Source organism: Nilaparvata lugens, chromosome 2 (genome assembly GCF_014356525.2).
Source record: "Nilaparvata lugens isolate BPH chromosome 2, ASM1435652v1, whole genome shotgun sequence".
Taxonomy (NCBI): Eukaryota; Metazoa; Arthropoda; class Insecta; order Hemiptera; family Delphacidae; genus Nilaparvata; species Nilaparvata lugens.
The window spans coordinates 38,220,915-38,243,122 of NC_052505.1; the positions used below are offsets into that span (position 1 = coordinate 38,220,915).

The following is a 22,208-nucleotide window of genomic DNA, read 5'->3' on the forward strand; positions in this document are numbered from 1 at the left end:
ATAATAATAAGCTATCCTTATCAATCAACAGATGATTGTAATCTCTCATGGGGAATTGAGAAATAACAGATTTTTTAAGTCTCATAATACACCATCATACATTTCCATTTCTTTCAATTATTGATCTTTCAAATTCATTGCCATGATTTTCTAAAAATTAACTGTTCCCGGAATCTTTTTCTTCAATAAAAATGATGATTGATCCTTTATATACTTTTAACATCAAAATTAACTTTATTCCGAAGTGAAAAGTGTAAATTTAAAGTATTGTGCTCACTATAACCATAGTGTCCGGTTTCCCATTAGGGAACTTTGGACTATATACGGCGAGGTGGGACTACCCTTGGGTCTCCCCACCATTCAAAGCCATACGCTAATAATAATATATAATATTATATACTTACCACATGACCATATTCGATTATTTTCATTTGCTTAAACTCACATAAACTTTTATTACGAGCTTACAACCTCCATCTGCCCAAATATTTTCATACAAAACTCAGACCTGAAGAATTGTTAAAAATATCTATACTAGTGACCCTCCTGAGTTGGAGAACTGTTGTATTGTCCTATATTCAAAAAATGGATTTGGTTTCATATGAGGGTCAAAGATGTTAACACGACAGAGTAATTTTTCATTTCAAATAGGATCCCCAATGAAACCAATTAAATAGTCTAATATTATTCTTGTAAGAGATTAGCTGTTTCCATAATTTTCATCAACTCTGTATAATTAAAAATTTCGGGTTTCAAAGATTACAATACAACAGTTCTCCATCCCAGGGGGTCACTAGTATGGGAAAATTTGATTGGTATTTAATCATTGGAAATTTATTAAATCATAATATGCTATGAATCAAGAATAGCATAAATGCTTCAAATCGATATGAAAGCTCAAAATTCCCAGAAAAGTATGTTCAATCTCTGAACTAGACACATATGCGCATGATGACACATATAGGTTGTTCATGTTCCAAATTTCAAGTAGATTTTAGTTTAACACAAGCCGATTACTGTCGACTGCTGTCTATTATTACTTTTTGGCCGGGTGAAAGTGTATAGGAACGGTACCGTTGAGAAATCAGTATGAGAAACCAGCAGCATCACATAGCTTCACCAAAAAAATTGAAAATTGGAACATGGGCGCCTTATACCATGGGATATCTATCTTATTGTGCTATATTTTCTCTATGGTCTTATTTCAATAAACAATGAGTTTATTTATGAACGTTTACATTTTACTGGGAGATGTTTAACAACCAAACACTGGAATTATTGATTGTCTGCAAACTAATTATTTTTCTACCTACCTTGCAATTATAGGCCTATCAGGATATTAATGATTAGCTTCTAATCAAGTAAGCAATCAAGTCATTTCCAGCTGAGTGAAGGCATAAGCGTGAGCTTATACTATCTTTTCTCTGTGGTTGAGATCAATATTATATGGATATGGCTTCGAATTAAAAGATCGATCGATGCAGTTTTCCATCACAAAGAACCTATTCAAACTCAATTACAGATTTCGCTTATTCTACAGTGAAATTTGAAAATTACTCATTCTTGCAGTGTTGCAAAATGGAATGCATTTCAATCTTGTTGAGGAGTTTTATCGACGTCAGTAGAAGATTTATACAATTCATTGTGTAATACACTTCGTAATCTATGACATTGATGTTAATTCTCTTTTATTCCACAATGCACGAACTGAGTAATTTTCAATATTCACTGTCGAGGACACGTCGTAGTATTTTTAGTAGAATTTGTTAATATTTTGTTATTATTGTCAATATTTGTTGATATTATTGATAATTGGATTTGTTGATATCATGTTCAAATGAGAATCTATAATGTTGACTCATTGTAATATAATTGAGTTGATGGTGAAGGACGTATTCAAAATCTAGCACAATAACAACAAGGTGTGTAACGAATTAAATAGTGTAATTTAATTTAAACAATTGAGTAGAAAGTGGAAAACTTCAGACTTTCATCCTTGCGGATGCGATCACAGGCTGTAATGATGAGGTGGTGGTGATGATGAGGACGAAGGAAGACCTTCAAGGATGGGTCGGACCTTAAGGTTGACGAATTAGACCTTGATGCCTCGCTTGGCGGCTTCAGCCTGGTATTTGCGCTTGTAGTTGCCCTGGGGGTCGTACTTCTTCTCCAGCTCGCTGTATTCGGTTGGCTTCTTCTCGATCAGATATTTGATCACCTTCTCGGTTCCTACGCGCTGCTTCTCTGTGCATTTCGAGCAGGCGGTGGCCAGAGCGTCGGGGAGAGCCTCTGCAACAACACAAAACAACCATCCATTAACATTTGAACGTATACATGTTCTTGATAAAAGCATGTAAAGTTTTCAATACACATTGAAAATTCAACATGAGATAAAAACTTGAAATCAAGAATAGAATTATAACTGCAGTGACTGACTGTGCAGTATGACTGTAATGTATGATAATGAGAAAATCAGTGATTCGCAGTAATCGACTCATGCATCAAGACAGCATAACGATAGTTAATGCTAAGACGTCACTGACTGTAGTCAGTTTAAGATTGCAACAACTGACTCTAGTCAGAGATTGTAGTTTACTGTACTATTTACTGGAAGATATATAGATTCATAGAATATGTGTTCATTAGAGGATCAAATCAATTTGTAGTCATAGAAACAAGCATCCTCCAATGCATTGAAGTCTGTGTCATGAGAAATAACGACTTGCACTAATCAAAACAATCATGGATCATGCCTGATGATTAAAAATTTTGTCAAGTCATCACTGTATTTTAACGAGTGAGATTCGGTGATAATACTGATTAGATTAGAATTTCATTGAGTAGAGGTATTACTGAAATAGATACGGTAGGTTCTTCAAGTGAGAATGATTAATAATCGTGGAAGAAAAAGAGGAAATGATTTCGTGTAGGAATCGCTGTACAATGTGAATATCAAACTACAATTAAGAGTGAATTGGCAAGTAAAAATCAATTGTGGAAGAAATGGCGGCGAAAATTGTAACTCAAATATTTTCAATGTAAACTCCCATTGTGTGATACATCATTTTAAAAGGCCTTTCCAAATTGAGAAAGATGACATCAATAGAAATGTTCTATGATACGTTTATCCAAAATGGCGGCTGATTAAACTTTATCAATTATTTCTTTAAAAACTAAAATTTCAATCGGGAACGTGTGACTTGACGTAAAATAGAATCGACCTTGAAAATCACCGATCATATATGTTATACCTTTCCGTTATGAAATATGGCAAGTACTCAGTTTGTCATGATTTCAGGTTTACCCGGCCGATCAGCCGATGTTGTTCAACCCGCAGAACCAGAATGCGCCGCCCATCTACCCGCTTATATCTTTCCCGCTCGGATTCATTCATAAAGTTCCAGCTTTTTCCGGTTCTGTACAATACCGTTCACAAGTTATGCATGATGGTCATAAGTCAGACGGTACTTCTCAATGCCATTTTTATCTAGAGATCTAGAGATCTTTGATCCTATCTAGAGATGTATGACTGTAGTGTATTTATAGTGAGTCTATAATAGAGATGTAGTGAATTCAAGGGCTCTAAAGTTGGTTGAGTTATCAATAGATAGGTTTTCATGTTGCAAGGTTGTGATTATTGATAATGAATAATTTATTTTATACTGTTACCAGGTATTAGTATCTAATAAAAATTGGTCAGCTGAATGATGAACAAGAAGCCAAGCTGGCATAACATTCACACTTGATTTGACAATAAGTTGCCGGATAGGCTAGTCTCATTCAATACAAGGCTCCAGTATAAAACGTGAATTAGATTTAGAATATAAGAAGTCATTATTTTTCAGTTTGCCGCAGAACCTTGAATAAGAAGCTGCACGTTTCCTTATTGTTATCCTCAGATTTCAACCAATCTGAATAATAATACAGACTTGAAATTGCCTCTTCCTAATAATCAGGCTGATTCCGGTTCTGTAGCTACAACAACCTTGTTATAATAATATTCAGATTTGTAGCGAACAGGAAGGATAAAATAGGCCTACTGCATCAGTAGGATGCTTATTAATGTTGCCAGGAAAAATGAAAAAATAGTTGTCAACCGTTTAAATCGTATTTCTATCACATAAGGTTTAGGTACTGTGAATACACACAGACCAATATTCAGATTTGTAGCGAACAGGAAGGATAAAATCAATATGAATGTAATCGATAGTTTATGGTTTTCGTTTTATGTTGGCCAGGCCAGTACAGAGGTAGAGTATAGAAACGTTACATTCATATCTCTTGTTAATATGGAAGAAGAGTTTTCTTTTCATGGAAAAAATTACATAGCGTTTGAATAAACAATCTATTTGGAGAATTTATGTATTATACAGCTATGTTATGTTATGATTTAGGGATGTGATATTTAATATTGTAAGATGCAGTAAAAAAGAGCTGATTCCAAATACAGATGGTTCTTTATCAAATTTGAATAAAGACTGTTACGTTCAGTCGAAGAATATTAGAACAAAAAAAAGAGATTCTAATCAATATTGATTCTGATTGATTATATAATTTCTGTGTTATTTTTCTATTACGAGTAAGTTTATGGTTAGTAGTTGATTCCATTCAAATAAAAATATTCATCAAGACGGAGATTAGACTATATTGATGTGTATCATTGGCTACTATATCGAATGTTTATTGTTTAGGTAATCCAAGGAATTATTGAGTGGATAATCGATAAAATGTAGGGTAGTCTTCAATCATAGGTAAGCCCATCCCTATCTAGTCGACTAAAAACTACACATATCTTCGTCATAGAATAACATTATCCACCAGGAAAGTGAATTTAGTAGTCAACCTGTTATCAGATTCATATATTTCAGAATCAAACTACATTTGTACAACAATCCGTACATGTAAACAATTCTAAACAAAAACTCGATAATGCATTTACATTCTGCATGGCTCCTACAAAACCAGTTTTCTTCACTACTTGTGAGTGACATGCTAATGAGCAATTACGATATGATTGCATTTAGAGTTAAAACAGAGCAGAAACCCGATTAACTCCCGATCAACGATCATGGAACAAGTTCAAGTTCAATGGAACCGGTGGAGCCGGTTTCGTTTTATGATCATCCAGACTGGTCTGCTTCGCAATCAACTTTGACTAGTCGGAAGATTTTTTGTTCTGAGCTTCGCAAAATAAACAATAAGTTTAGGGATATGCCTTGAACTTCTACTGTTCCTAAAACTGTGTTGTTTACAATGAAATGACTTGAGAAATTGAATTGAAATTATTAAAAGTAGTATTCTATTTACACTCAGACACTATCTCTCTATTCTATCAAATGGTGTTCACCCGAGAAGCCCCCGAAAACCCAGGAAATAGAAGAAAACAGATGAACCTTAGCATTTCCTTCACTTCCTTCCCCAAGAAATTAAATAAAAATACAGCCTCAAATTCCCAAAATATTTGTGAGGAATATTGTTGAGGCTTCTCTCTCACAGAATCCTGAAAAACCTCAATTCTAATTTCTATTATTTGATGAGGATTCTACTATTCATTGGAGAATTAACTGAAATAAAGGAATGATATGTAAAAAAGTGAAATAGTAAAGGCTTTATTTTAAACGGTAAGCAAAGCTAGTTGTAAAAAATCGCATGAAATATAGAGGAGATGAAGACACAGCTAAAGAGAATGATTAAAATTAGAATAGTACTAGAATCTCACTAAAGTGTTACTTTATTTGAATTATATTCTATCAGTTTTAATTGAATTGAATAATAACTCTGTGTTATTAATTTGAGATGAACGAAAGATCTTCGAGGGTGTGAAAAAAGTAAAAGGAATACAATAGTAATAAGTTCAAATATCATTATCTGTTGCTCAATGTATGATAACTTCATAGATGAACTAGAATCAATATATTTGTGGCTGGATAAGATAGTATCATAATCATGGATGATTTATTACTTGAAATGAGATATAATAAGAGTACTCTGTAGTACTGAGTTCTCGAATGAGTGTGATTCAACTCGAGTGTCTATTTTTTCATTAATTTTATACGAGTTTATTATTACCTACTCTATCAAACTATCATTTCTATGGAAGTTCAATGTATGATTCTATTTGTAATTTGTATACTGTATTATTAAACTACTTGTTATTGTTATGTGGATGTGTAGTTGAAAATATATGTAAGATTTAATTTCTGTTTAAAAAGTTTATGTACAATGTACTGTCAAAAATGTATGAACTGTATTGTAAAAATCAGAATCGATTTCAAAATGAATAATAATTGGGTTGTTTTGGCGCTCACCTCTCAACTCCTGGCCGTCAGGGGTGCACTTGCCTCCCAGCAGACACTTGTAGTAGTTGTCGAACAGCCTCTGGTTGTTGAGGATCTCGTCGAGGTCGATGTTGTCGTACTTGGTGGTGTACTGCTTCTTCTCAGCTGGCTTGGGCTTGGCGCTGACCACAGCCACCAGCAGGCAGACGAGGAGGACGTTCTTGAACATGGCGGAGGATGCTGCGATCTGATCGAACCGAATCAAGTCGAATGCTGTCCGCTTTTCAGGTTCACCGCTTTATACCCCTTTCGAATGTCGTTTGCCACTCAGATGCTCTGACGTCACCAGGGGGTCAAAACTTGCCGTTCCACTCCTCCCCGCCCATCCAACCGACTCTCAACTTTTTTCAAAAACTTGTCTTCCTGCCGCAACACAACAAAAACACTCAAGTAGTCTCGCCACCAATTATCATTATCCAATAACCAACTTAATTGTTTATCCACAACTTGGCCAGAGTCAGTCGTTTAATAGTTTCTTGGAATAGTATGGGAGCAGTCTGACGACAATACTATTTGTCTGCTTTTTGGACTTGGCAATAAAATCTGTAGGTGTTATGTCTTTCCATCAATAAAAAATTTTATTACTCAATCTCAAACGCAGATTCTTCCCAGAACATGAACTAGCTGCTGTAACTAGAATTTTTATGAATGTGAAAAAACTTGGAGTTTTGATTTGCAATTCGTGGGTAAGATGTTTAATATTCGTGATTGTGAGTATATTCTGCGTGATACTATGTCTCTATTCTATCAAATGGTGTTCACCCGAGAAGCCCCCGAAAACCCAGGGAAATAGAAGAAAACAGATGAACCTTAGCATTTCCTTCACTTCCTTCCCCAAGAAATTAAATAAAAATACAGCCTCAAATTCCCAAAATATTTGTGAGGAATATTGTTGAGGCTTCTCTCTCACAGAATCCTGAAAAACCTCAATTCTAATTTCTATTATTTGATGAGGATTCTACTATTCATTGGAGAATTAACTGAAATAAAGGAATGATATGTAAAAAAGTGAAATAGTAAAGGCTTTATTTTAAACGGTAAGCAAAGCTAGTTGTAGAAAATCGCATGAAATATAGAGGAGATGAAGACACAGCTAAAGAGAATGATTAAAATTAGAATAGTACTAGAATCTCACTAAAGTGTTACTTTATTTGAATTATATTCTATCAGTTTTAATTGAATTGAATAATAACTCTGTGTTATTAATTTGAGATGAACGAAAGATCTTCGAGGGTGTGAAAAAAGTAAAAGGAATACAATAGTAATAAGTTCAAATATCATTATCTGTTGCTCAATGTATGATAACTTCACAGATGAACTAGAATCAATATATTTGTGGCTGGATAAGATAGTATCATAATCATGGATTTACTTGAAATGAGATATAATAAGAGTACTCTGTAGTACTGAGTTCTCGAATGAGTGTGATTCAACTCGAGTGTCTATTTTTCATTAATTTTATACGAGTTTATTATTACCTACTCCATCAAACTAGAGTTGGATAAAACTATCATTTCTATGGACTTGTTATTGTTATGTGGATGTGTAGTTGAAAATATATGTAAGATTTAATTTCTGTTTAAAAAGTTTATGTACAATGTACTGTCAAAAATGTATGAACTGTATTGTAAAAATCAGAATCGATTTCAAAATGAATAATAATTGGGTTGTTTTGGCGCTCACCTCTCAACTCCTGGCCGTCAGGGGTGCACTTGCCTCCCAGCAGACACTTGTAGTAGTTGTCGAACAGCCTCTGGTTGTTGAGGATCTCGTCGAGGTCGATGTTGTCGTACTTGGTGGTGTACTGCTTCTTCTCAGCTGGCTTGGGCTTGGCACTGACCACAGCCACCAGCAGGCAGACGAGGAGGACGTTCTTGAACATGGCGGAGGATGCTGCGATCTGATCGAACCGAATCAAGTCGAATGCTGTCCGCTTTTCAGGTTCACCGCTTTATACCCCTTTCGAATGTCGTTTGCCACTCAGATGCTCTGACGTCACCAGGGGGTCAAAACTTGCCGTTCCACTCCTCCCCGCCCATCCAACCGACTCTCAACTTTTTTCAAAAACTTGTCTTCCTGCCGCAACACAACAAAAACACTCAAGTAGTCTCGCCACCAATTATCATTATCCAATAACCAACTTAATTGTTTATCCACAACTTGGCCAGAGTCAGTCGTTTAATAGTTTCTTGGAATAGTATGGGAGCAGTCTGACGACAATACTATTTGTCTGCTTTTTGGACTTGGCAATAAAATCTGTAGGTGTTATGTCTTTCCATCAATAAAAAATTTTATTACTCAATCTCAAACGCAGATTCTTGAACTAGCTGCTGTAACTAGAATTTTTATGAATGTGAAAAAACTTGGAGTTTTGATTTGCAATTCGTGGGTAAGATGTTTAATATTCGTGATTGTGAGTATATTCTGCGTGATACTATGTTCTTCCATAGAGTAGAGATTTGATAGTATCATTTTTGTAGTATCATTCTCATATTATCATTTGTCTCTGTTTCCTTTCCCAAATCTCAATAACTCTCAATATAACCAAAAATATTAACTAGTCAACATGGACAACAATTACAGACAGTTGATGAGTCCAATTGATGTACACAAAAATTTATGCTAGCTGGATGGACATTTCGATCATCAGTTACTGTGCAATTTGGAAGTAGTGTGTAGTGAGATATCTTCCATACTGACACCCTAACTAATACGAGTAATTATTGTATCTGAATACTTTGAATACCTCTCTGTCTCATGTCATACAAATTCACTGTCTTGACGCGTTGCACGTGTCCTATATATATGTATTTCAATTGTTGTACATGATCATATTATTACCTAATCTCATCTATGTTTATATTACTTCCCAATTGAAACCTATAATTCTCACTTGAAACTGTATAAATTACGTAATGTGAAAAAGTAAAGCGTGTTTGATTTGATGTTTGAGAGCTGTGTATTTGTTTCTTTGCTTAAAAATGTTCTCCACGTGGAGTAGGAAGGGTAATTTGGTAATCTTACCAACAGAGCAGCGAATAATGTTACGGCAAGTTGCATACACGTAAAAAACTAGGGGTGAAGGGTTCTAAACCGTACGGCGTACCGATGAAAATTTCGGCTCAATCTATATGAAACAACTGAAACAACATTAACCTTCTCTTTTTTCAGCAACAATAAAAAATTTTATTACTCAATCTCAAACGCAGATTCTTCCCAGAACATGAACTAGCTGCTGTAACTAGAATTTTTATGAATGTGAAAAAACTTGGAGTTTTGATTTGCAATTCGTGGGTAAGATGTTTAATATTCGTGATTGTGAGTATATTCTGCGTGATACTATGTTCTTCCATAGAGTAGAGATTTGATAGTATCATTTTTGTAGTATCATTCTCATATTATCATTTGTCTCTGTTTCCTTTCCCAAATCTCAATAACTCTCAATATAACCAAAAATATTAACTAGTCAACATGGCCAACAATAATTACAGACAGTTGATGAGTCCAATTGATGTACACAAAAATTTATGCTAGCTGGATGGACATTTCGATCATCAGTTACTGTGCAATTTGGAAGTAGTGTGTAGTGAGATATCTTCCATACTGACACCCTAACTAATACGAGTATTTATTGTATCTGAATACTTTTAATACCTCTCTGTCTCATGTCATACAAATTCACTGTCTTGACGCGTTGCACGTGTCCTCTATATATGTATTTCAATTGTTGTACATGATCATATTATTACCTAATCTCATCTATGTTTATATTACTTCCCAATTGAAACCTATAATTCTCACTTGAAACTGTATAAATTACGTAATGTGAAAAAGTAAAGCGTGTTTGATTTGATGTTTGAGAGCTGTGTATTTGTTTCTTTGCTTAAAAATGTTCTCCACGTGGAGTAGGAAGGGTAAACAATCTTACAAACACCAACAGAGCAGCGAATAATGTTACGGCAAGTTGCATACACGTAAAAAACTAGGGGTGAAGGGTTCTAAACCGTACGGCGTACCGATGAAAATTTCGGCTCAATCTATATGAAACAACTGAAACAACATTAACCTTCTCTTTTTTCAGCAATGGTGTTTGATTTTCAAATCAACCTTCTATCGATTAATCAAATTTTCGCTGTCTTAGACATATAATAAAATTAAAAGTTGACAAATCTTCAGTTACATACCTCAATTAACTTCAGTTCATTATGTACTGGCAAACTTCGCTTCAACATCTTAAATATGCTTATATGAATCCAAATTCATGATACATTATTTCGATTCAGAGTTTCAAAAGAAAATAATTGGCAGAAACCGCACATTAATATATAAAGCCATATCATTTCGTAGATGTAAAAGTTGTGAATTATGCACTATAATGGATTATAACTCGCTCAAGAACTGTTGTATTGTAATCTTTGAAACCCGCAACTTAAAATAATATAGAGTTGATGAAAATTCTGGAAACAGCTGAATACTTCTCTTACAAGAATAATATTTAACAGTAGGTGTTATTGGGGATCCTATTTGAAATATACTCTTCAAATATTAACTTACTCTATCGCTTCAACATCTTAAATATGCTCATATGAATCCAAATTCATGATACATTATTTCGATACAGTGTTTCAGAAGAAAATAAATGACAGAAAATGATATATCAAGTCATATCATTTTGTAGATGTAGAAGTTGTGAATTATGTTGTATTATTATCCAGCTGAAATCATGTGTCATATGTGTAATATCTTCAGATGACTAAATGATAAATTATAACAATTCTTTCTTATGCACTTTCAATGTTATTTTTCCTGAAGGATTTATTGTAGAACATACAAACAGACGGACGACTTTCGCCTTCAGTAAGTGAGAACTCGATAACGCTCGTTCAATAACCAGTAACGTTTTTATTTATTTATTTATTCAATTTATTCACAACACACAAAAATACAATGAGAAAAAGCAATATACAACAAAGCAATTACAACAACTATGGTTATATAGTCTGGTCATGTTCGAAAGAAGCAGAGCTCTGAAACAGCCGAGCCCTCACGAAGTTACCCGAGCGCGGAATTTTTCCGACCTGACCTCCGTGCACTAGGAGCGCGGCGCGACGCCGTTCCGACCCCGAAAAGTCCAGAAACTTTTCGAGCTGCGCGCCGCGCTCCTAGTGCACGGAGGTACACTTGATCACATGTATTTAATTCCAGGTAGGAAATTCTCCGCGCCGCGTCGCGCCGCTTCACCGATCTAGTGCACACTCTACTTAAGAGTCCCAGAAAAGCTTATGTATCTAATCTTTCCTAGGAGATATAGGTGAGACCTTCCTTGTGAGACCAGGTATTATTATTTTATCAACAATCAACTCATCAACCTTTATTCTTCTCAGTAAAATGTAGATTTGAAATTGTTTATAATGAGAAAAACGTGCATGAGAAGAATTTTTGCAATAGATAGAAGTTTCAATTTACACAGCTCTTATCCGATTCCATTTTTTTATGCTTAAGCTACATTTTTATGAACAATATTGCAATTTTATTCAATGTTCAATATCTTTTACAAGTCCAGAGTCTAATGTGGTATCAATGACTAGGTACAATGAATCTCCCAAATAATGGTCTTTTTAGCCTATGTAAGAAGAGAGAAATCGATCGCATGAATCCAAGAATCATTACTACTTAATGATCAATTGTAGTAAAGGCATGAACCATCGTAGCTTAGGATATTATGAAATATGATTGGAATTCACGATTCCTAACGTACAGGATAACCGTTTGAAGAAAATATTTTTGGTGTGTTATCCTACGAGATCACACCCAAAAATTTTTTGAATGATGTTTTAAAAAAATCCATAGAAGCGATTTAATTAGAGTTCTTCCGCTGTTTAGCTATGAGTAGATTATTTCCGCATGAACACATGAACAACGCAAAAGGTGTTTCGACTTTCGAGCTGCATATAAGGTTAGGTCAAGTTCACATGTCCAGGTAAATTTTAGTCCAACTGAAATCAAGGAGGCTTCTTTCACTGATGATAAATCCTTGAATGTTCTTCATCTAACGTCAGAAGGGGTTTCCATCAAAATGATGTTTTTTTGTCAAAAAACCATCTTGAAATGAAATAAACAGCCGAATAGCTCTCAGCGGCAATTAAACGATTTGATAGGACATTCAAATTACAGTTTATTTTTTTATGCACTGCCATAACATTGCTGGAAGCATGCTTGCCGCAGAGTTTATATCCTTTTTAGTTTCCTTATTTTTATTTCAGTAAACGCCCGTGGTTAATGCATTGGAAACACTTTGTCAGTCATTTTAATTGTGACTAATAATTGATACTGCACATGGGAAGCAAACTCTTTTCGACTTCTGACCTTGATCAACTTATTCTGACAATACTGTAATACTGAATTTACTCTATTTATGATACTCGTTAAATCTTGTATTTTCCAACCGTCTCAATCTAGCAACAATAATCCAGGAGGAAGAATCAAATGGAGTTAGCTTATTCCATAAGTGAATGTGACTATAAATTCAGTCTAATATAAATAATAGACTGTTATAAATAAATTAATAGAAGCAAATTGTTGGCAAATGATTTTGTTGACACATGATTCTCCCATGTTCTAAATGAATCCTACAACTGTAACTTTAAATCAAGTGTTATCGGATGGGCACGTTAAATTGTCGGTCCCGGCTGAAGTATGACAGTCGTAAGGCCCATTGACGGCTTTATTTATATATTCAGGCGGTGGACCTTCCCGCAATGGACTTCCCACCAACAAAAGCCAAACGAATTTACTTTTTTAATGAAGTAATGACTACCTAAATTTAGCTCATCTCATTGCATAAGTATTAATTCCAGTAAAGGAGGTTCCAAAAGAAAGTTGACAACTTTTTTGTGAGTGTTCTCAATCTATGGGGTGACTGGGACCACTGATTCAGTTCCAGAAGATCTTTTTATAAGGCTCCAGAAAAAAGTGTAATCTCTTATTCTCAGAGTCATATTATTTAAATTGTTCACTGATTAAATGGTAAGTTACGTGTGACTATTTTTCCTCCTGTGATCAATGGAGAACAGTTGAGAAAAGGTAATTATTAAAGACCATGGAGTTTTCAATGTTTATTGCGGCGTAATCTTCATTACACTGAACAGCGATGCATGAAATTCTCGTAGTACAACAATCATAGAATTAGGGAAAATCAAATCGAATTTCAGAATATTCCTGTTACCAGCACTGATCGAAAATAATTGAAAATACAGGAATGGACAGTAGCCTATATGAAAAGAAAGTTGGAAATTCAGAGAAACCAGTGTGAAAGTAGAGGGGTTGGATCAAGTGGGTAACAGCTTGAATAAAATAAGATAACCTCATTATTGATTTACTGATACTATTGATATATGGCGTTTCTTTATCAAAACCGTTCGTGGATGATTAGAATGCTGTATGTTTTTTCGAAAGTGGGAACTCGTCACTTGAACTTGTCAATGGGTTGGCAGCCAATGTTGAAGGAAATTCGACTATTCCAATGCATTTAGAAACTGTTACTGGACTTTTATCACAAATGTACCTACTTTCAAGAAAATGTTCATGTCATGCAAAAACTGCTTGACACTCATCGAATAAACACGAGTACATGATTTTTGCATCAATGCAAATTATTATTTTTTTTCTGAATGACATCAATGAGAGAGTGGGCGCATTCAGCATTATTCATTTATTTTTTCACACCAAATAGTTGATTGGAGCCAGTTGGTAATCAACAACATCAACATCATTCTTGAATTGATTTCATTATCGGCCAGTCATCTTGACTTGACTCACTGTCCTTGATTATTATTAACGATTATTACACACGGAAAATTTACATGCAAATCATCTACTGATCATTGTGAACTGCACAATTGGTCTGTTACATGATAAATAGCCTATCAAAACGAAATAATGGACCTCCCTAGGATGAAGAAAGGAAAACGATTATTGAATAAGTCAGAAATTGAAAATTCAGTAAACGATTCTCCAGCTTCAGAATATAGACTACCTACTCAGAAAAGAATTTGAAGCTTGATATTAAGCTTACAATGTTTAATACTTGCCTTTTGTAGCAGATCATAGTGGAATGAGGAATAGTAAATTATTACGTATTTTCAGTAGAAATCAGATTTGGAGAAATGTCAGATCGTATCCTTTTCTAGATGTGGAGGAAATATAGGACTAACTTCTTTCTATATTTTCTTTCAGGAACTGTAAAGAGAGGGTTTGAAATAGATTTCTCCAGCACCAAGTTTAGCGGTTTAAAAGTTAGCCTAACAATAATTCAAAAGTAAGAGAATAATCATTAATGATCGAATAAATCGAATATCGGTCTCTCTGAGTGTTATTTTATTGGAGTTGGTCTGCAAAAATTGAGTTGATTTGTGACGATACAGGAATAGTCTACTAGATATTATTTTTCCGAATATATTGTTTGGTTGATCTATGAATATATATATCGTTTAAAAAATTGTGTTATACAGTTAAATAAACGGTTATTCAACTTTAGCTATTCTCACTTTTGTGAGAATTTGAATAGATTTTTCTGAACAATAATTATGAGTCATGAATGCTCATATTGCCTTTCCTCAACCCCTTATCAGTGACCCAATCAAGGCAGTATGATCATGAATGAAATTGAGCAATGTATCTAAATATCTTCCTATCACTTTATTTTTTATAATCTCCATCCAAGTTTTTGACATTTTCAATGAGGCCCACTCCAGCGACGTTAAATCACCAAGAATTTGAGAGCCTTTGAGTCTTTGCTGTAAAAAAGTAGGAGTGATTTTATCTATATTTGAAAAAAAACCATTCCCTTGCCGAAATTATTCGCATAGTTGTATAATACTGAATTTAACGTAAGAATAAGAAAAAACTTAAAACTCATAAGAATAGAAAGAAAATGTTTAGTAACAGAGAAGAAAACCTTTCAGATACGATTTGAGAATAGAAATTGATGATTGCTCCAATGTAATGTAACAAGTTTGGTGATTTTTCAACTTGAATAATTTAGTAATTATACAGTATTTATAATTCATATATATATATATATATATATATATATATATAATATATATATATATATATATATATATATATATATAGCAGTTTCTAATTTATTATTCTTAGTTCCAGAGACTCCAGACAATTATTAATATATTGGAATTCAGCGACTGACAATCGATTTGTTGCCGCTACAGTAGGCTATATATCCTTTCAAATGATTCAACAAACATCACATTCATGATGAGTTGTTACTGCTCAATTGACTCCTTTTATTGTCATGCCATGACTTACCCCCTTCTAGTCGTAATAATCATTACCAGCTATTCTTAAAACTCTGTTTTCTCTTGCAATCAGTTGGTTCGTTGGAAAAATACCAGCCTATAATATCAAGGTTATTTTTTGTTACGATGCTTATTTGTTTGGCGTCATGAGAAAGTACGTAGTTTGTGCATGAGAAGGAGTATCAAACACAATGATTCCACGATCAAAGGATACTGATTATCCCCTGAACAAGAGGAATGCCTCAGATTATTTGTTTTACTGAGAAGAGTAATTTGCTAATCTCTCAAATAGTTTATGTTGGTATCACATTTGAAATATATTATCTACATTTTAGAAATTAAAACATTTTCAATACTCTAACATAACATAACACAACTGTAACATATTCACAACTGTAAAATAATTGTTTTACTTTTCCACTTCCACCAAAAATTGTCAACAAGGTCTTTCAAAACCCTCACTTGTCTCTCAAGCAATTTCCATTGGAAATAGGAGTTGTCGATATTATTAAATAAGGAAATTGGTTCATTGAAATAGCACTATTGAATCTTGAGAAGTGTAAACCTACTACTCAATCATCAAATTCAGCAGAATTCATCAAATTCATCAAACTCAATCATCAAATCTACTCAATCATCAAATTCAGCAGGGTGCCCATCCCCACAAGCCTAATGACACACCGCCCTTGAATACGTCTAAATTTAGTGCCAGTCACCCCTTCAATCTACACATTTTTTTCAAGTAGACGATTATATTCATACTCCTAGGAAATCAATTTTCCCATAGTATAGAAAATCAGTTTTACGGTATAGAAAACCCCGTCGTCTTCCGAGAAGTAAAACTTTTTATTTTGTGTTCATAGCCCCCAAATCATAAACATGCTTCTCCATGTTACAAAAAGCGGGACAATTTGCATTTAGAAAAGTGATCTTCTCTTCTCATTGTGCAAATCATCTCCACAAATTCATAACAATAACAACAATTTGATGTTAATACCATATACAGTATCAGAGAATTGGTGGTATCTCTGATTAATCCAGGAATTGACTGCGAATGTACAATTTACAATTTTATTAAATGCCAGGTTCTTTTCATAAATAAGTATTATGAGATTTGATTATAAGTTCCTGTGAGGACACTCAAATTGAATAATTTGCTCGTCAGTTTATATTTATGACTATCATTATTTGCGTATGACTATGATTCACTCATGCAGCTACCATACTCGTTTCGAAAACTGGTTCATAAACATAATATGTAAACGAGTAGGCTTTCAATTTTTATGTTTTGCTAGAAAATGGTGTTCCAGAAGTTTCCGCAACAAACTATTGAGATAAATGATAATTGGAACGAGTTAAATTAAGTAGGTCTCAATAAAAAGCGTCTTTAATTGTGACGTCAGCTGACAGTGTCGTGTAACCGGTTATGCAGTGTGATTGTGCACTGCTTCTATTGGCATCCCGCCAATTTGCAAAAATAATACTACTAGTATGAGAAAACATGCTATGAACAGTATAAATTTATTCCAGGCAACATTATATTTTATCAATTTAATAGCCATCTAGTTTTCATTATCGATATCGCTTTGTTTTAGAAAATAAGCTGGTTGGAAATTATCGATAGTTATTAATAGACTGAGCTCACCTCTTTGTTCATGGATTGAAATATTGGAATCAATACAAGCAAAATACTAATGTTAAGCAAAATGCAATTTATGTATCTGAGGGAGGTGCAAATGGAAGAAAACTTGTGGTAAAGGAACACTCATCATATGGAGGATCGAAATAAACAAACAAATAAGAGAGCACTCGAAAAACTTCATAATATTCAAAATATGATTCCTAGATTGGAAGCGTAAAGATTGGTTTACACTATGTAGCTACATGTAGCTCTGCTACAAGTTCAAAAAATCTGGTGTGGTGCACTCACACAACTTTCCTTGCCGTTATGAAAATTGATCAACTGACGCTAGTGTTCCCGCGCATCTCAGGTCTACTTTTCTAAGATCTGAGTCAGCTGGTGACAGGACAATAGCGCTGCAGACACACGAAGTCTGCTATCTCTTCATAGTGAATGATTTAATTTTTAATAGAATCAACAGTTGCCAACAGTTTGCAATTGAATAATCTTTTTTTCTCGAATGTCGAGCTTATTTTCAATTTTAGGTGAAAATGCTACTGAACATTAATTGTAGAGATTTATATGCTCAATCTTTTCCACTTGAAATTTTTTGTTTAAATTGTATCTGAAGCCTAATAATTGAGAATCTAAAATCAAACTTTGCATAGATGATGCAGTGCTCCTGAAATTTTTACAGATATGAGACTTGTGGCAGTTGATAGAGCTTATCAATGACTTTTCTAGGTATGAATTTGATCAAAATCGTTGGAGCCGTTTTCGAGAAAATCACGAAAAACCCTGTTTTTGACAACATTTTCGTCATTTTAGCGGCCATCTTGTATTGCATTTCATCGAAAATGTTCGTGTCGGATCCTTATAGTGTAAGGACCTTGAGTTCCAAATTTCAAGTCATTCCGTTAATTGGGAGATGAGATATGCAAGTAAAGTAAAAATGACACTGGAGATCTGCTGTATAGCCCGGCTATTATACAGTAGCAGTTTTAAGCCTATTTTCTCAGCTTTATATAATAGCAGAAAATGAGCCATCCAAAATTTTCGGTAAACATCAAAGAGAATGTAGCATAGCTACCGTACTCTGCTACATGTCTGCTGCAGATGTTTACTGCTGTTTGCAGCTGTTTAGTGCCTGCTGGGTTCACACCAGATAATTATACTGTAGGTACTCATTTGTTGTCAGAGTGCTAGTAGGTTACTGTGCATTATGAGCATTTCTTTTTGATTTATTAATATATTATTGTGCAATGATGGAGAGTGAATTTGACTGGAATAGAGACAATATTATCCAATATATTCTTTCTCTTCTCTGTGCTGAAAATATCACAGTAGCTGCGGCGAAAGCAGCGGCTGATGAAAGAACTACCTTTTTCTTCGGCATCTGGCTGGGAACTGAGCAGTGAATAGGCCTACTGGTTTATTCCAAACTATATGTAGCTCTGCTACAAGTAATGACATTAAAGCAGAGCTACATATAGCTCTGCTACATAAAATTAGCGTAAAATCTACTTATAGCAGAGCTACATGCAGCAGAGCTATATGTAGCTCAAATTTCATATAGCTCTGCTATATAGCACGATAGCAGTTATATAGCTCTCCAGCTACATAGTGTAAACGTAGCTTAATATTAGCTTGTTTGGCAATTCATTCCCAAAGCAGATTAGCATCCAAAAGTCCAGTAGTGTCGTGATTGTGATGAGTATTGTGTAAGTATAGTAGTTTAGATGAAGTGGGCCTAACAACATTTCTGAATATTAGCTCTGAATAATCCTATAAGTGATATACTGCTATCGATTTTTGAAATATCGTCTCAGCTATTATTCAATGAAAAATCAACGGAGATTGACTGCATCTTGAGCAATATCTAAGATTGGATAATAATTGATCAATTGTAAGATCAATAAAATATTATTAAGTTATAACATATTGATCAAATTAAGTTTGTATGAAACCAATACATGTCTGAAATGATTCTTTCGAAACTTTGAAAGATATGAGTTTTTAGCCAATCTTTATAATTAAAAGCAGCATGTGACATGCAATTCTTCACTTGAAACAAAATGCCCTCATGCTTTCTAATAACACGTCATTGAATCAAAAGCTACATTTTACACCACCAACACCTACGTAGTAGCATACTCAATACGCACATAGGCCAATATATTATATTTTTCTCAATAATAAAAACAAACTATAGCACCTTCAACCGTGTCAGTATTTAATTTAAAAAAAAATGAATTCCACTAAGATGGACCCAAGGTAATTTTTGTACCTACATCTTGAAAACAATTTAAGAGATTATGGTTGAGGTAGAGATTTTCAGTCTGCACGGAATAGTTCGCTCTATGCGTCATGATAACAATAATTATTATTAGTCTACTATGGTTTAGGGAAGTGCGTTTCAAGTTGTAAAAGAACGCTCACAATTTTGTAATTTCGTAATTGGTGAGCGTGCTGTAAACAAACCGCGAACATTCAGCATTACAGATACAGAGTTCGCATAAGAGAACTGGTTTTTCCTAGCCGAAAGATGGGAGGAAAATGGCGCTGAAAAAAAATGAAAACAATAACAAGCGAAAAGATGGACAGATAATAAGTGTAATTTTGGAGTGAACATGGCAAATTCAAGGTCTTGGTGGTTGCTGGTTGCGGTCGAGCTCAATTCATATCATTAGAACCAATGTAAGTGCCGAAGAACGCACTTCTTTTACGCCAAATCGGAACACTCACACGAATAGCGCTTGTGTAGCCTATATGTAATTTTCAGCACGAACACTGGCTAACTTTTCAAAATCTTCACTAAATATCAACAACAATATAACGTGTCGTGAACGTAGATTGCTGTATTTGTATACTGCAATAATTATTGTATATATATTTGTTGAATAATGTACCCTAAGTTCTGATTGGATTCAAAAATTCTATGTGTGAGGATCCAGAAAGATGCACCAAATAGAACAATGTGAAACATATTATTCCTTTAGTATGCAGCATCTTGAAAGTTATAGTCTATAATTCCGTGTGAGAATTGAATGAATCAATAGATAATAAAGTCACAGACAGTCGTATCTAATGATGAGGTAGGTATAGTATAGAGGTCAGATCGCTGAGTTAGGGGTGACTCAGAACTTTAGATTTCGATAAACGAATATATATATATCATTCCATTCACAGCAATAACATGAAAGTTTCAAAAACAGAAATTGGCCACATCCATACTATATTGATTCCAGAATAATTATTTGAATAATAATAAATCTGAATCTCCTGAAATAGGCTTGAAGGAAATGAAGCATTTTCTAAAGTCCTGATGGAAGATCGATAGAGCTGTTCTTCCATGTTTTTCATTGCAGAGAAATATGATTCTGAATCATGTGCAAAGAATTTTTGAATCTTCTTGAGGAGAGGAGATATGAGATAGAAAAAGATCCTTATAAAAACAAAGAAAGTGGATAATAACACATAAGTTCATGAATGAAATTGCTGGTCATGTTTATCCGAAGTGATGCAAAGTTGAACATGAAATAGAAAAGTTTCCTATAATACTTCTGATTCATGGAAGGAGGATCTGCCCCTTTTATGTAAACAGAGATTAAATCAAGATTTAAGAATCTCGATTATCATTTATTGGAAACGCTCCATGAATATGGCAAAAAAGTTAATTGGAGCAAGCATTACGCTCATTGTTATGACGTCCCGATTGAGATAACGATGTGAGTTTGACGTCAGAGACCTGAGTTTCGACTCTACGCTGCCAGGAGCGGGTTATAATTGCTTCCACAGCTTGCAGTCGATTCTGTTTGTCTCCTCCACATTCTCATCCCACACTCTTCCTCCTCTCTTTTCACCTCACCAAGTCCTATAAGCTGAATTCCGGTCGAATGCAAATAAAGCGGATACTCATCCCATGAGCCATGAGCCATGACTGCGGCCTTTGCTTTGTGGTGGCGGTCGATGTTCCTGGCTGTTGAATGACGTTTAGTCCAAGGTTCGATTCTGCACAACCACTCAAGCATTTTCGCCCATTTCCTCACAAGTCCCGTTTTTTCAACCGATTGAGTTCCGATGACGGATACAAAGTACAGTATAGAGGCTCTATCTCTGAGTTCTGGATTAAAAGGGTTCATCAATTTCATACTGTATCCTTATAGCAAGTATCATTTAAAAGGATACTTAAGTATCGGTTTAAAGTATCATTTTTATAGATTTCATTTTATTTTCATATTATTATGAAATATCCTGTCAGATAGCAGCCACTGATACAAAATTTATTCTATATTTTTTATTTATTTTGAGAATCTAGGAGCTTCTCAATAATTCTCCCTCCTCAAGCTTATTTCTATACTTGCAACAAATTGCTATGCACATTTAGAAAAATTACTCGATATGCTCAAGTAGACACTCGTAAGATGACCTAGTATAACATTCGGTAACCTTTATGCTGTGAGTAAATGAATTCTGTATAAATGTAGCTGAAATGAGCTATCAGAGATTTGATAGATTTTCAGCAAAAGAGACATCAAGAGAGCAAAGGATATCAGAACAAGTAGATCACTTTGAATAAACATTATAATCCCAGGTATAAAATAATAACGATGAGACAATCGCATTTGGAGGATACATTTTAAATATCAGAATTACGGTAGGTATTGATTATCTCGGTATAAAGTACAGAGGATTTCTTCTAAATAAACAACATGACAGCAGCCATAGAACATGGTGAAGTTTTTCTTCTTCAACATGAAGGATTTTTCATCCCGATTTTATAGTAGGCTATTCAAAAGTTGCACGATAGTAATATTGAAGATGAGTTTTCGATCAGTGAGATATGTACAGCGAGAAAGATTGATAAAAATTCATACTGAATACTACAAAAGAGAGGTGTAAAACATGTGATAATATGATCACTAATGATAC

General features: G+C 34.3%; 1 protein-coding gene across 2 annotated transcripts; it reads right to left on the minus strand.

Annotated features, from left to right (window-relative positions):
• Positions 1-1,925: 1,925 nt before the first annotated feature.
• On the minus strand, positions 1,926-8,566 carry LOC111047195 (ejaculatory bulb-specific protein 3). Of its 2 annotated transcripts, none has more exons than XM_039421154.1 (2): positions 8,022-8,566; positions 1,926-2,289 (listed from the first exon to the last, which is right to left on the minus strand). In XM_039421154.1, the coding sequence occupies exons 1-2, from the start codon at positions 8,218-8,220 to the stop codon at positions 2,093-2,095; spliced, it is 396 nt and encodes a 131-aa protein (XP_039277088.1). In that variant the 5' UTR covers positions 8,221-8,566; the 3' UTR covers positions 1,926-2,092. The 2 variants fall into 2 exon arrangements, with proteins under 2 accessions (XP_039277088.1, XP_022188580.1); XM_022332888.2 differs by lacking the exon at positions 8,022-8,566 and adding an exon at positions 6,309-6,855.
• Between the last annotated feature and the right edge of the window lie 13,642 nt (positions 8,567-22,208).

Excerpts from the sequence above, each read along its gene's own strand:
- LOC111047195 (XM_039421154.1), bottom strand. The coding sequence starts at position 8,220 with ATGTTCAAGAACGTCCTCCTCGTCTGCCTGCTGGTGGCTGTGGTCAGT. Across the intron at positions 2,290-8,021 it reads TGACGGCCAGGAGTTGAGAG|AGGCTCTCCCCGACGCTCTG; the intron begins GTGAGCGCCAAA and ends GTGTTGTTGCAG.